Source organism: Abramis brama (genome assembly GCF_963993115.1).
Source record: "Abramis brama genome assembly, chromosome: 23".
Taxonomy (NCBI): Eukaryota; Metazoa; Chordata; class Actinopteri; order Cypriniformes; family Leuciscidae; genus Abramis; species Abramis brama.
This window is the reverse complement of record NC_139985.1, coordinates 11,284,920-11,298,344: the sequence shown is the minus strand read 5'-3', so window position 1 is coordinate 11,298,344 and position 13,425 is coordinate 11,284,920. Positions and strand designations below refer to the sequence as shown.

The 13,425-nt window shown below is 38.5% G+C and overlaps 1 protein-coding gene across 2 annotated transcripts in view; it reads right to left on the bottom strand.

Annotated features, from left to right (window-relative positions):
- foxj3 (forkhead box J3) overlaps nucleotides 1-13,425 on the bottom strand; it is a 95,938-nt gene that overhangs the window by 18,326 nt on the left and 64,187 nt on the right. For both annotated transcript variants that reach the window (XM_084100495.1, XM_084100496.1), the window contains exons 3-4: nucleotides 10,717-10,791; nucleotides 4,425-4,508 (exon numbers count right to left, since the gene is read on the bottom strand). In XM_084100495.1, the coding sequence (XP_083956621.1) occupies nucleotides 4,425-4,508; nucleotides 10,717-10,791 (159 nt within the window). The remainder of the gene's footprint in view (nucleotides 1-4,424; nucleotides 4,509-10,716; nucleotides 10,792-13,425) is intronic.

Below are 13,425 nucleotides of genomic sequence, written 5' to 3'. Positions count from 1 at the left end.
CAGAGCTGTGTGCCGAGAGAATGATATTCTCACTGGAGTCTGGAGTGTGGCGATTATAAATGGCACCAGCCTAACTGCCGGACCATACAGAAGAAAACCCATGCTACAGACTCAACACACATAAGGTCAATTAGGCAATCAGGCTTATCACATGTGATTTCTGACATATATTTTTGGCCCAATATATTTACATTCATATAAATACTGATGTGCGAGCAGACGTAATCAAATATTTCACTCACTTTGCAACAATTGAATAAAAATACAGCTTGTTGAGAGCATGAGAGTAACCAGTTAGAATGCTTCCAAAATTTTATTTTGGGGTGCAAAGAATGACCCTCTAAGTCTTTGTCTTATATTTATATCATACGATATAATTAAGTATATATAAATTTATAATTAAATCAAGAGTGCTGTTTTTCCTGAATATCAGCACGATTGTATATGTGATGAATGTGATGTTGAATTTATAGATTAAAATGTAAGAATTTAACAAAAGATGATGTATGTGTCTAATACTAAGGATGCACGATATTTTCGGCACGTCATCAGCCGATAAAGGCTTAAAAATGTAAACATCGGCCCAATATGAAAAATTATGCCGACATGGCTTGCCGATAATAATGTGCTCAAAAAGTGCTAGCGATATGATAACGTCAGCAGTGTGGTCATTCCTGAAGCGAACTTTTGCCTGAATGGTGATTAGATTCACTGCTTTAGATCGCTGTGCTGAATCTGAGAATGTGAGTACAGAATGACACGTCCGGTGTGCAATAGTCACTAGCGCATGCAGGAGCAGCAGCTGCAGCAACAACCTCCCCCAGGTCCTAATGCCTGCCCGATAAGGGGGTGCTGTAGGCCTACATGTTAGACTAATAAAATTAAAAGTAAATTATGCAAATACCACTAAGACACTTGTGTTTCTTAATAAATAAAGCAGCAATTGATGTCATAAAATCACAAATCTGATTTGATTTAAAAAGTCAGAAGCTATAGTTTACGTGATGAATAAAAATCACAAACATGACACTTGTAAATTAAATTATTTTATATATACAGTTTTATTAATTAATGTGCAATATATTTTTTCAAATGTCATTTGTGTATTTATCTTTTCCATTTTTTTGCTCAAAACTAATAAAAAAATAATAATAATAATAATTGTGCACAGGAGAGACTTGGTGTTGTTTCCAAACAAAAGGAAAATATATCGGTATCGGACAAAATCAGTTGAAAAATATCGGCATATCGGACATCTGCAATAATCCAATATCATGCATCCCTATCTAATATGATTAGAAAAAAATGCCTTTGGCCCTTTATAAAGGTAAAAATGCCCCTGGAAATCAAGTTAAGGGAACAAATTGCCCCTTAAATGGAAAAGTTAATTTCTTTCATTGCTGCGTTCTAACCACTGCACAGAATACGAAGGATATGAAAAGCTTCAGGGTCATCTATCCACAACAGGCCTAAACCAGCCAAGGTACCAGAACAAAAATACACCCACCACCAAATATAATCTAGTTATCTTTATCGACAAAATCCCAAAATATTGAGATATAATCTTAATATATCGCACACCCCTACAGTGCACCTAAAAAGGAAATTCGGTCATTGTTTACTTTCTAAAATGTTTTCCCATTGTGCTTGTGACCACAATTTAGTCGCAATTTAACACCCTGATAAATAAATGCTTCTTCACAAATGCTATTTTCCTCTATATGGTTTCCTGTCATGGTTAAATGTCTTCAATCTCCACCCCTTTCTCTCACTATAGCTGAACTCTTTCGGTTCGCCTGTGCCTCCGATCCACAACGCAGGGGTGGACAAAATGATGCAAGATACCTCTGAGCCAGGTCAACCTCGGAGGCCGGCGTTGAGTGCAGCCGAGTTGTATATTCCGGTGAGCGTTGCTCATTAATAATGGAAGGAAAAAGCTCTGGCTGAAAATAACTGCCGCAGAAACTCTGCATTAATTGATGTTTGCTAAAAAATGAGTGCAGAATGCAACGTATGTAAAGGCTGCCTGGGGCACAGTTTATTAATAAGTCGGACCCCCTCTACAAGATAAACTGAGCCGCACTGAGTGAGACAGCTATTTAAAAAGATATAAGCGCCCAATCAGCAAACCTGTGCACGGCACGACTGTAAAGCACTGACTCAGACATGAAACAAAGCCAGCGTTCTCAACTCAGGAAATATTCAGTCCCGTCTAGAACTCGTTTCTAGCTAGAACGAATACAGGCAACATATTGCTAAGATGGGCTACCTGCATGCTAATGTTGAGAGGGGAAAACAAACAATTGGCAATATCTTTATTTAGAAAAAAGCTTAAATGTCAAATCAAAGTCAGACTATATAAACAGTAAATGTTTTATGTCTTATGTGTGGTTGGTTGGTTGGTTTTGTTTATAGCCCTTCCCAAAAGATAAAAACTAGGGCTGGGGGAATTAACGCGTTAATCTTTGCGATTAATTTGAGATGTTTAACGCATTAAAAAAAAAATAACGCAATTGACGCAGCACCTTTTTTTGTCTCGATTTAATGACTTCCTGTTGCAGCTGTTATTGAAAAGGCCGAAAATATGCCGCCCCGCCCCTCCGTGTTCGGCGATCAGGTTTCATTCTCGCGCAGCTTGTTTAGCAACTTCATGAGCGGGTCTTTTCCGCTCCATGTGTGCGTGTGCATATGTGTGTGTCGGTGCGCTGTGCTCTCTGCTCAATTTTCCGCTCCGTGTTTGCGCTGTGCGTTCTGCTCTGTCGTTAACGGCCCAAACGCTCCAATCATGTACCGATCACGCACTGGAAAAGCAAAGTCCGCTCATTTCTCAGTAGTAGACTTCTGTTTGCTGAGCTGGTATAGCCATGATGGGCAACAATGGTAAAATGACCTGCTCTGATCACATGCTCTTGTAATAATAGCTTTGTATGACTATACTTTATTTTGATAATTAGTCAAAAAATAAATCTGTTAAATCTGAGTATGTTGCATAGAACTGAATGAAGTAAAATATATTGATATATTGATGTTTAATATTTTAATGTTTGGGCTGTTTTCTGTCCAATTTGTGTGGACATTTTTCTTTTTTTTCCCCTTTTTTTGTGTGTTGTTTAATTTAATTAGTGATTCTACGTTTAAATATTGATGATTACAAGTTTGGGGGAAATGCGATTAATCACAGCAAATTGTGTGATTAATTAGTTAATTTTTTTTATTCGATTCCCAGCCCTAATAAAAACATGTACGAGCCATCAACACATACACTAAAGAAATTACGTAGTTTTCTGCTGAACGTTTAAGTTTAAAAAAAGATGAACTAGACTAGCCCCCAAAATTAGATTTCTAATACAGAAATCATTTTTTACAGCAAGGACCCAAACCTCACTACATTCAAAAACAATACAAAATAAATAAATGTAAAATATACTTTTAAACAAACACAACTCTTTTGTGAATGTGTATCTTTAGGTAGACATTGACATAACATCCAGTCAGTAAGCAAGTTGGATGTTATTTCAATGACCATTCTAATAAATGAGCGAGAAGTCTGTACATTTTTGAGCACCTCACTAAAAGAACTAACTCTGTGAATCATGTAGCCCTGAAGAAAATGCATCAAAAGACCTGCCTCTATTTATTATCTTTGGATTACTTCAGTTTTTAAATTGCATCGCATTCAATTGAAACTGCTAACTTTAATCTCAGGTAAAACCATTTCTTTTTCCATGGCACTCATGATTCTCAATGATCAATGATTCTCAACTGGGGGCCCCAGGAAACTCCCAAGAGGGCCTCAAGATGGATTTAAATGATTTGACATAGGACAAAACAAGCATTTAAACCAACTTAAAATCAAAATATTTCTTATGCAATTCAACAATGTTTTTTTCTTTGATGAACCAGGGTTCCAACTGTCTTGAAAAACCTTGATATATGAGGTAGCCTAATGTTAAAAGTATAATTTATAGACCTGGAAAAGTCTATGCAAAATCTAACAAAATCTCCATGAGCATTTTTATAATGATTTTTCTAGTTATACAAAACTCTTAAATATTTGATCAGGTGGAAATTGTAAAAAAATGAAATGAAAATGAAGTTATGGGGCTTTATAATTTTAGTTTTGAGAACTAAAACACTGTCAATATCACCACGTTGGAAACACTGTCATTTTTACAGTGGTGATTTAATGGTATTCAGTGTGGTTTAAGCAACCACAGAATCAAGTGAAGTTATGGTGCAAATAAGTGACACTGAGCTTGAAGAAGGAGAGTGAGATACTCACTGTTTTCTGCTCTTTGATCATTCCCAGACTCAAAGTAATGAGCCGAGTTTGGCCTGAGAAAGTCTGTAAGCCTGAAAAACGACCACCAGGGGGTCTTGGAGCGCACACATGCGCACACACACGCGGACAAACTTTCACTCACCCGCTCTCCAGACCGTGGCCTCTTCTTGGGTCGTGTGGGCAGCGTGTCCTCCTTTGGATTTGTGTCGATTGCCCAGTAGGAACCCTAGAAACAGGATAAAGTTGGAATATTAGCTCCAAAGCAAATCATAATATTCTAAAATAGTGATCAACTTGAAGCCAGCCATGCAATAAAACTTTCATAAAAAGCCGAGCACGATAATCAGCAGGGTTTCTTGGAGAGAAACTTCAGTAATCAGATACTGTGCGCGTTTGCTGTCAAACATGTACAACTTTTAGTTCATCAAAATTTCAGCGAGCTCATTTTTAAGCCCATCACGTCTTGGGGACGTTCATGGAGCTATATGTTGAGGTGCGAAGTAGTTGGGTCTTTCGCTACAGCCGGTTCTTGCGCTCGCTTGCTCTCACTTCGCATTTCTCCTGAGCCTTGGCAGAGGCAGGTAAAATGTTAAGCCCCTCCTGAAGCCCCTCTTCCTCAGCCGCAGGTTTATCGATTGCTCCTGTTCAGGGCTGGACACAGAGGTGTTGGATTTCTGGTCAGGTCTGAGCTCTGATAATCAGGCAGAAAATAGCACACCTTGGTTTGGGGCTGCTGGTATCCAAGCACCCAAGACCCTGGCTGAATAATTTATCTTTGCATTCTTCCTGTTTAATTTATTTTTCAATAGTGCTGCTCTTCCCAAAAGCTAAAGGCAACTCTGGCCGGCAAGTTAGGCGAAAAGAAAAAGAAATTAACCTCCAGGCTTGGGTTTTATTTTAAAATATTTCATATTATATGGGATAAGATCTCAATTGTCCAGAGAGGGTGCGATCAAGACCTTTAAAATTACTTGTGCACAGCTGGCGCATGCACCTAAGCAAGGAGAATAATTGAAAATCACCAAAGGATTTGTCTAGACAGCATGCTTTAGGTTCTTCAAACGTTCGGCCTCCAAAGACATATTGATAAAATGATGTAAATTTCTGCATTTAAACAGCAATGCAGCACAGGTTAGAAGCCATGGAATGGCAATGAGCAAAGCTCCAGCACCCGAACAGTTTTTCGCAGCATTCCTTCCTTAAGAAAAGAACTCATTGTCTCTGTTTTAACATCCGGATGTTACATCAATTTGTTATTTAAGTGTGATGACAGATCCTAAACAATCTGACCAATCACAAAGCTTGCAGCATTATCACACCTTGCTTTAACATGCCATTTTTTGGCCTTTGAAGCAGAGTACTAAAACCGGCCTGATGTAAGGTGACATAATTAACATTAGGGTATGACGGTATATATCGTTACCGCGGTAGAAAATGTCAACTGTAACAGATTTTTTTATTCCGTGTATACCACGACATGTAAATAAATGGGCGTGGTTAACTCACGTGCAGCGTGGGTGAGACTGAGACACTGAGATTTGTCAAAGAAACATTGAGAAAGCAGATAAAGAGTATCCACAAAGGAATTACGTTTTCTAAAAGTGGTTGTTAATGTGATATTTTCGGGAAAAAAGTCGCAGCAGTCAACTAGAGCAGTGCAGCACCCGTAGGCTACAGTTTAGAGGAGTGCACGATCGCAACGGGGAAAGCATGAAGCTTACTTGACAACAACAGTTCATATATCAATATCGTAACGAACAGAAATAACCGTAAATAATGTATAGTTATCTGCATCTTTCCGTCTCTTATGTATAGTTACTTTTTAAACACGAAAATCGCATTCAGCATGACACACAAGCGGTTGCCGTGGTAATGAACAACCAGCTTGTTCAAGCGAATGTATAATCCTGTATCTGAGGCAAAATTACTAAATATGCAGCGCGAGCCGCGAGTTATATATTTCTAATGGCGCTTTTCCACTACACAGTACCAGCTCGCCTCGGCTCGGCTCGACTCGACTCGGCTCTGTTTGGTTTTCCACTGTGTAAAAGTTGTACCTGTACCGGCTTCCAGGTACTTTTTTCCGTACCACCTCCGGCGAGGTTCTAAGCGAGCTGAGGCGATACTAAAATGTGACGTGAAAACAAGGCAGACTGCTGATTGGTCAGAGAGAATCGTCACTATTCACTGCGTCATCATTGCACGCGCCAGACGGAGTATCCCGAATAAAAAAACAGCAAAAACAAAAGCAAAAACATCCAAAAACAGCATACACTCGATTTCCTCCATTGTCCTGTGTGTGTGGTAGCGGGTGTGTCTCGCGAGTCTCGCGTAAAAGATTAAGTCACTGCAGTTTCCTGCCGCGTCGCTATGACGACCAGGTACTATTGTGGAGGTACTATCTGCAATGGAAAACGGAGCGAAAAGCGAGCCGAGCCGAGCTGAGTCGAGTCGAGGCGAGTCGAGTCGAGCCGGTACTGGTAATGGAAAAGCGCCATAACTCCAAACAATTGGCCACTGATAAACAAGCTGCTAAAATCTTCCTTTGATTCCATACGTGATTACAACTTGACACTCAGCTTAACCGATCGCATTTTACTGATGCAAAAGACGCGCGCGTGCACACGCACTGCGATGGAGCGCGGTGTGCCAGTGTTCATCGGGCTGTGCTAAAATAATGACGCAGTTACAAGGTCTGTATAATTTAAACTACTTAATCAACACTAACAGTAGTTGCTGTTCAGTTTTCATACTGCTGCTCTCCTTCTAGTCACTTCTGAACTTGATGACTTTGACACTTCTGAACTTCTCTTGATTAAAGCTCCAGGTGACGGGTTGCCAGATATCACAAAAAGAGCAAAACAAGCTCCTTGAAAACGCAGTATAATAAGCAGACATGGCAAAAATGTACCAGGGAACACATTTAAACATAACTAGTATTACTAATATCCTACAAAATTAAAAGAAAGTAACAAATTTATTATAAATAGAATAGTTCAATATAAAATATTCAGATATTATAAACTGATTGATGAAGTAAAACAATAACATGAGATTGAAAAATTATTCAGCAACACTTTATTTAAAGTTTAACTGCACCTATGAGTTGTATTTAATATCAGTCAGTTGGGGGCAGTTCATCTAAAAGTTGATGAGTGTGTTTTGTTTACTATATTTAGCTATCAAAATATTTACCAAAGAAATAATTTACCAAATAAAAGAAAAAGAAAAATCAAACAAGGTGAAGTACTTTTCATTTCTAAAGTATTTGGGTTTATTTATTATACAAAGCACTTTTTTAAAAAAAATTCGAGAATAACTACATATATAAATATCTATATCGTGAAATATATCGTTACCGTGAAATAAAATTAGTCATACCGTGAAACCGAATTTTGGTCATACTGCCCACCCCTAATTAACATTAATCAAATTATAAACTAGGCATTCAAATTATAACATTAATGAATGCAGATCACTTTGTGGCAGTCAACCAAAGTCAGTCATTACAGCCATTAATTAATCGCCACAATCTTCAATAAGAACCTCATTTAATTTTAAGATTGTATGTGACTTTTTTTTAAGTTATGCATGTCTGTGTGTATTATAGAAATGCATAACTAACAATTTTAAATTTATAAATCTAATTCATTTATTTTTTGTTTATTTAATTAGAGAGGAGCATTTTGCTAAATATATGCACTTTATTACATATTCTTTATATTTTTACTTATCCTGACAGTCACCACTTCAAAAAAACTAATTGCAGTAGAAACATAATTGTGTTATTAAAAATGAATTACGTTATTATGAAAACTGCCTTGTGTGCAATTTACATGTTTGTACAGTCAACAGCCAACATTATAGTAATGTACCAACAGACAGGGTTCCTTGTATAGTTTACAGCATTAGTCGAGAGATTTTTCTCCTTGAGAAATCGAATTGAATCGAGATCGGAACTGAATCACAAGCTTGTGAACGGATATCGAATCAAATTGTGAAATTTGTGCCAAGACCCAGCCCTAATTTTTACTACTTACTTACTTACTACTGATTACCTAAAATTAGTATTCTGTGACATTCACAGAATAATTCATCATATTACACATTATCTATTGTATGCAAATTAACAAACAGCGTACAACACTTGAGCTGAGAGGTGTGATGCGAAAGGGTCTTAAGTTTCTTTACATATTCTAATGTAGCATAAGTATCCTAACAATGTTAAATGTTACAGACTAGATAAGTACAGCTACTTTCCAACAAATCGTTTAACAAACACGATCTTCTTCACCCTGCATCGCTATTTACGGATTATATTCCACCATTAGACATCAGAGTTCATAACATGCAGGACAATCTCACTGTTTAAACACCGTCGTGTTCATGATTTTAATTTAAATCATCATGTTCCTGTAATTGATGCAGTGATGATGAAGGACAGCTGAAGGTGACTGAGAATGCTGACAGTCTGTTACAACTAGCAGATGTAATTGAAATTAAAACTACTGCAAGACACTTTCACTGTGGAAGGGGAGGCTGAGTATCATTCCTTTTAATTAGCAGAAAAATCTTGAAAAACTGAAAGCCCTTGGGAGGAGAGTATCTGTAGGCTACAACACAACCTCTAGAGAGAAAGCAACGTTTAAAGAAATCCATGAAACGACAGTTTACATGAATCTGAAACAGGGCAATATAATAAAACTGTGTTAAGGTTACTTCTTTAGATTATGAACTCAGCTGAGCCCCAAAATTAATAGACGATAATGCAATCAACTAAAGAACATTAACAGTCTCCAAATCAAGTATTAAAAGGATAGTTCACCTAAAAATTTAAATTGTCATCATTATTCAAAAAAAAAAAAGAAAAAAAAAAGAGAAAGAAACAAAACATTTTACATGTATTCATATAGTAGACATTTTATCCAAAGCCACAAACAAATGAAGATATAAATACTATATTCTAGCGTTCAAAAGTTTGGGGTTATGACTTTTTTTTTTCAAAGAAATTAATACTTTAATTCAGCAAGGACGTATCACGTAGAAAAAGTATCAATTAAAACATTTATAATGTTACAAACGATTTTGATTTTAAGATTTGTTTTTCTATTCAAAGAATCAAGTTTTCAGCATTATAATAATATTAAGTAATGTTTCTTGAACACCAAATCAGCATTAGAATGATTTCTGAAGTATCACGTGACACTAAAGACTGGAATAATGGCACCTTTAATACATTATTTAAAAAAACTGTAATAATATTTCACAGTATTTTACTTTATTTTTTATATTGTTTGGAGTCGATAAGATTAAAGAAAGGGTCTCTTATGCTCACCGAGCTTACATTTATTTGATCAAAAATAGCTGCTGTGTTTAATGATGGTTTAATGGTAACCGACTATCTAATTTCTAATCTGCTCTCTAATGGAAATAATCAGTTTGACACAGTCTTAACGCAGACTAGACCTCCCTGACCAGAGTCTACTCAAGGGCAAACAAGATTGTATCCGCCCCAAAGTTCGGCCTTCCTCATTCTCAGCAGCTGCTGCGGATCACAAAGGTGAAGTGAACAATCGTTTTTGCCATCTCTGAGAAACACGCCTCAGTTACTATCTCGCACAAACAGCAGGGTCCATATTCCTGCCGTATTACAATATTGATGGAACATATCAAGAGAGCCCTTCGCAGCTTTGAAGTTCTTCTTCCAGGGGGGAGGGCTGTGTGGAAGGAGGCAAATTCCAAATTGAACATTAGGGATGCAAGCATGTTGGCCGTGCATTCGGAATAGAATCCATCCAGCGATAGATTATTTTGTATTTAGTGGAGCACATCCCAGGAGTGTCAATATCAGAGGATTACACCAAAACATGAAATTAGCATTCAGTCCCCATCCCCTGCATGCCTCGGCTCTTCTCTTTATGTCGCGCTGTGAGCGTATGTGCGTGAATGTGCTCGCACAAGATGGCTGAGGATACAGAAAAATGAGCAAGCGTTTGTGGCAGAGGTACTATGTGGAGGAAAAAAAAACAGATTAACCGGTGTCCATCGAAGTTGCATGATGCATATGTAGTGTATGTATGCATGTCTCTCTGCACTCTGGCCTACACATGAATTTGTTTGGGTTGTTTTAGGGGTTGTTTTAGCTCAGACAGGCCGGGGTAACGGCATGCTGACTGAGGGGAAGCAGGTGGTGGTCTCCTCCTCTCGTGCAGGAAGTGCCGGGGCTGAAGTGCTTTCTCCTCTACCCGGGAGAGCTCCGGAGAGCACTTTTAAAACATTACTGCGAGTGCTCGCTCTCATCTATTTTCACAAGGATACGTATGCATTTTTAACAGCTGAATCTGCTCTGGTAGAGGCATTTTGTATTTAGAGAATGTACAAAACATTTCTGAATAAAACAGAACTACATCTGGAGGTAAGAAGAGAACGCTTACCTTTCCTGGGTCATCTTTGGAGCGAGGCACTTTAAGAAAACACTTGTTCAACGAGAGATTGTGCCGTATTGAGTTCTGTAGGAGGAAAGAGAGACAGAGAAGTGTTTAGGTTGTTTATAGGTTAATGAGACTCCCGCATGATATTACACTATAATAGTACCTAAAACCCGCATTTACATGCAGCCTATAGCGTGCTGTCAGACAGTGCTGTAGCAATCGCGAGTGTGTAAGGTCCCTGCAAATAAGAGAATATGAATAAAACACAGGGGTATTATAACCCAGAGTCTGCGTCATCTTTTCAGTGCTATGCAAAGCAACCAGGCCAGAAAAATATATTAAAGAGATTCATCTTGTTGTAGACGACAGCCTCAAAAAAAAAAAAGAGAAAAAAAAGAGAGAAAAAAAAAGGAAGGACGGTTAGGATGATTGCAGAATATTGAGACTCCTAAACTCAATAATAAATGCCCCCTGACTTAACTATTTTTAACGACCCAGGGATTTTTCATAACTTCTGTGATTCCCACACATTCAAATGCACTGAAACTGATGTGACAAAAAACCTTGATAATTCCCATACATGAAGGATGTCCTGAGGTTAATTAAAAAAATAGCGAAAGATCCAGTTTAACAGCATAGTAATTAATTAATCATCCTGATCCTCAGAGGGAAATGAATTATGCAAATAATTTTTTTTTAAACTTACACAATTCTTTAATGAGCAAAAGGTAATTTTTCAGCATGTGAGGGATGAATCAGCAGGAGGCAGCTTGAACGCACATCATGCCTTAATGCGCGGCGCGTTCCAGCTGGAGCTTAGCCAGCCACTTGGCTTAAGACACAAGAAACGCACAGGTTTTGAAATCATTTGACCAAATTGTATTGACAGATGGGTGTGATATAAAAGCTCTGGGATCTTCGCATGTGCTGGTCTGGTGTGAAACGTGAGAGAAACGCTCAGAGAGGCAATTAGATGAAAATACTAAGCAAACACAATCCATGTTAATATGTGATGTATTTGTATAAGAGAACTACTGCATAACATCTAATGAGGGCAATAATGGGCGATTTCCACTGGGCCGATCAGGGTTGATTGCAGGTGTGTGCTGGATGTTTAACAGTGGACCGAAGGGAGTTTCCGACTGCATCAGCAGTACCGAAACCATTAGACACAATAAAGGTGAGCTCTGTAGGACAGCTGAACCTCAGAGTCCAAGAGATGCATGCATGCATGCAAAAAAAAAAGGGCAGGTCAGAGCAGTTACTGTGTAACCCGCCGCTGAACCTGACGGCATCAACGTATCTGTCCACAGACCCTAATCTTGTAGCGCATTAAAACTTTAGCAGCCACAGCAACTCTCCACACTGCAATATCTGAGGTTAGTCAGGCAGACAGCGTCATGGTCTCTCTGGAAAAAAACAAACACAATGTCAACTACTTAAGCCTGCTCTGCAATAGCGATGTGCACTTTGGGCATTTTGAATGCTTGGGTACTCGAAAGATATAACAGAAGAGTACTTGAGGTCAGAGAGGGCAGACAAAGGGAGATCTTTTTATTACAATAAATGTGCATCAGACTGTCATGCTTCAACTCATGGGTTTTGCAATCAACACAGGTTTCCAACATCTTTGATGAAAAGAAACGGATCAGTTTCTTGTTCAAAGTAAAAATTCTGTGGCAACCTTCTATCAGATTAGGTTGCGACCAGCTAAGTGGACATGCAGGTCAGACAGGCAGGTCTCTTTCCCTGGCTGTCACATTCTCGCTTTTGTCCTCCACTGCTTTAACTTTCCTCTCCCTCTCTCTTCACAGTCTCTCCCTCTTTCTCTGCTGGGGGCCAGAGGGTTCAAGGCTGGCTCAGCAGGACTCTGCAGACAGACACGGCTAATAAGCACTACTGCACCAGTCCAGTCTGTCTCCAACTCTCTATCAGGGGAACTAACCAGGAGAGCCGCAGGGCCAGCTGCCATTCTGACACACTGAGTTTGAGAGTGTGTGTGTGTGTGTGTGTGTGTGTGTGTGTGTGTGTGTGTGTATGAGAGAGAAAAAGAAAGAGAAAAAGAATGACCCAAGAGAAAGTCAGAGTGTGACAGTTTATGTGTAGAAGCCCGCTCTGTGTATATCAGATGGCTCATGTATGGTGAAAGCTACCAAATCTAATGCATGTAACATTCAAAAATGTTATGAGTTAAAAAACAAAAAACGGTTAACTTTCACAATATAATCAATTTCAAAAGGATAAAAATTAGGTTCCATCCTAAATGTTTTTTTCTCCTCACAATATAGAAGTCAAACAGGTTGTGAATGCTATTTTGTGTTTAAGGCATATTATACATGATGGCATGAAGTGCTACTGTGTCTTACATCTTTGCACACTTATGGTAGGACATGTTACTCGTCTAAATTCAGCAGAGACCTGCTTGTCAGTGAGCTATATCAGAGACACACTCATCTTTTTTGACCCTGCTTTCAACCTGGAAATTGAGCTTTACTTTTTAATGAGTTACCAAACCGGTGTCTGCCTTAGATAACACTATGTTATCAAACATGCCATCTCTGACAGCATCTTAGCATGCACATTGCTGGTGTAAACCCAAAGGTCGGCAGGTCACTAACAGACATAACAAATGACTTACAGAGCATAGAAATATTCCACATCTCATAAAATGATGTGCAGCTAACACTGCTGATTCTGAATATCTTATGCTTG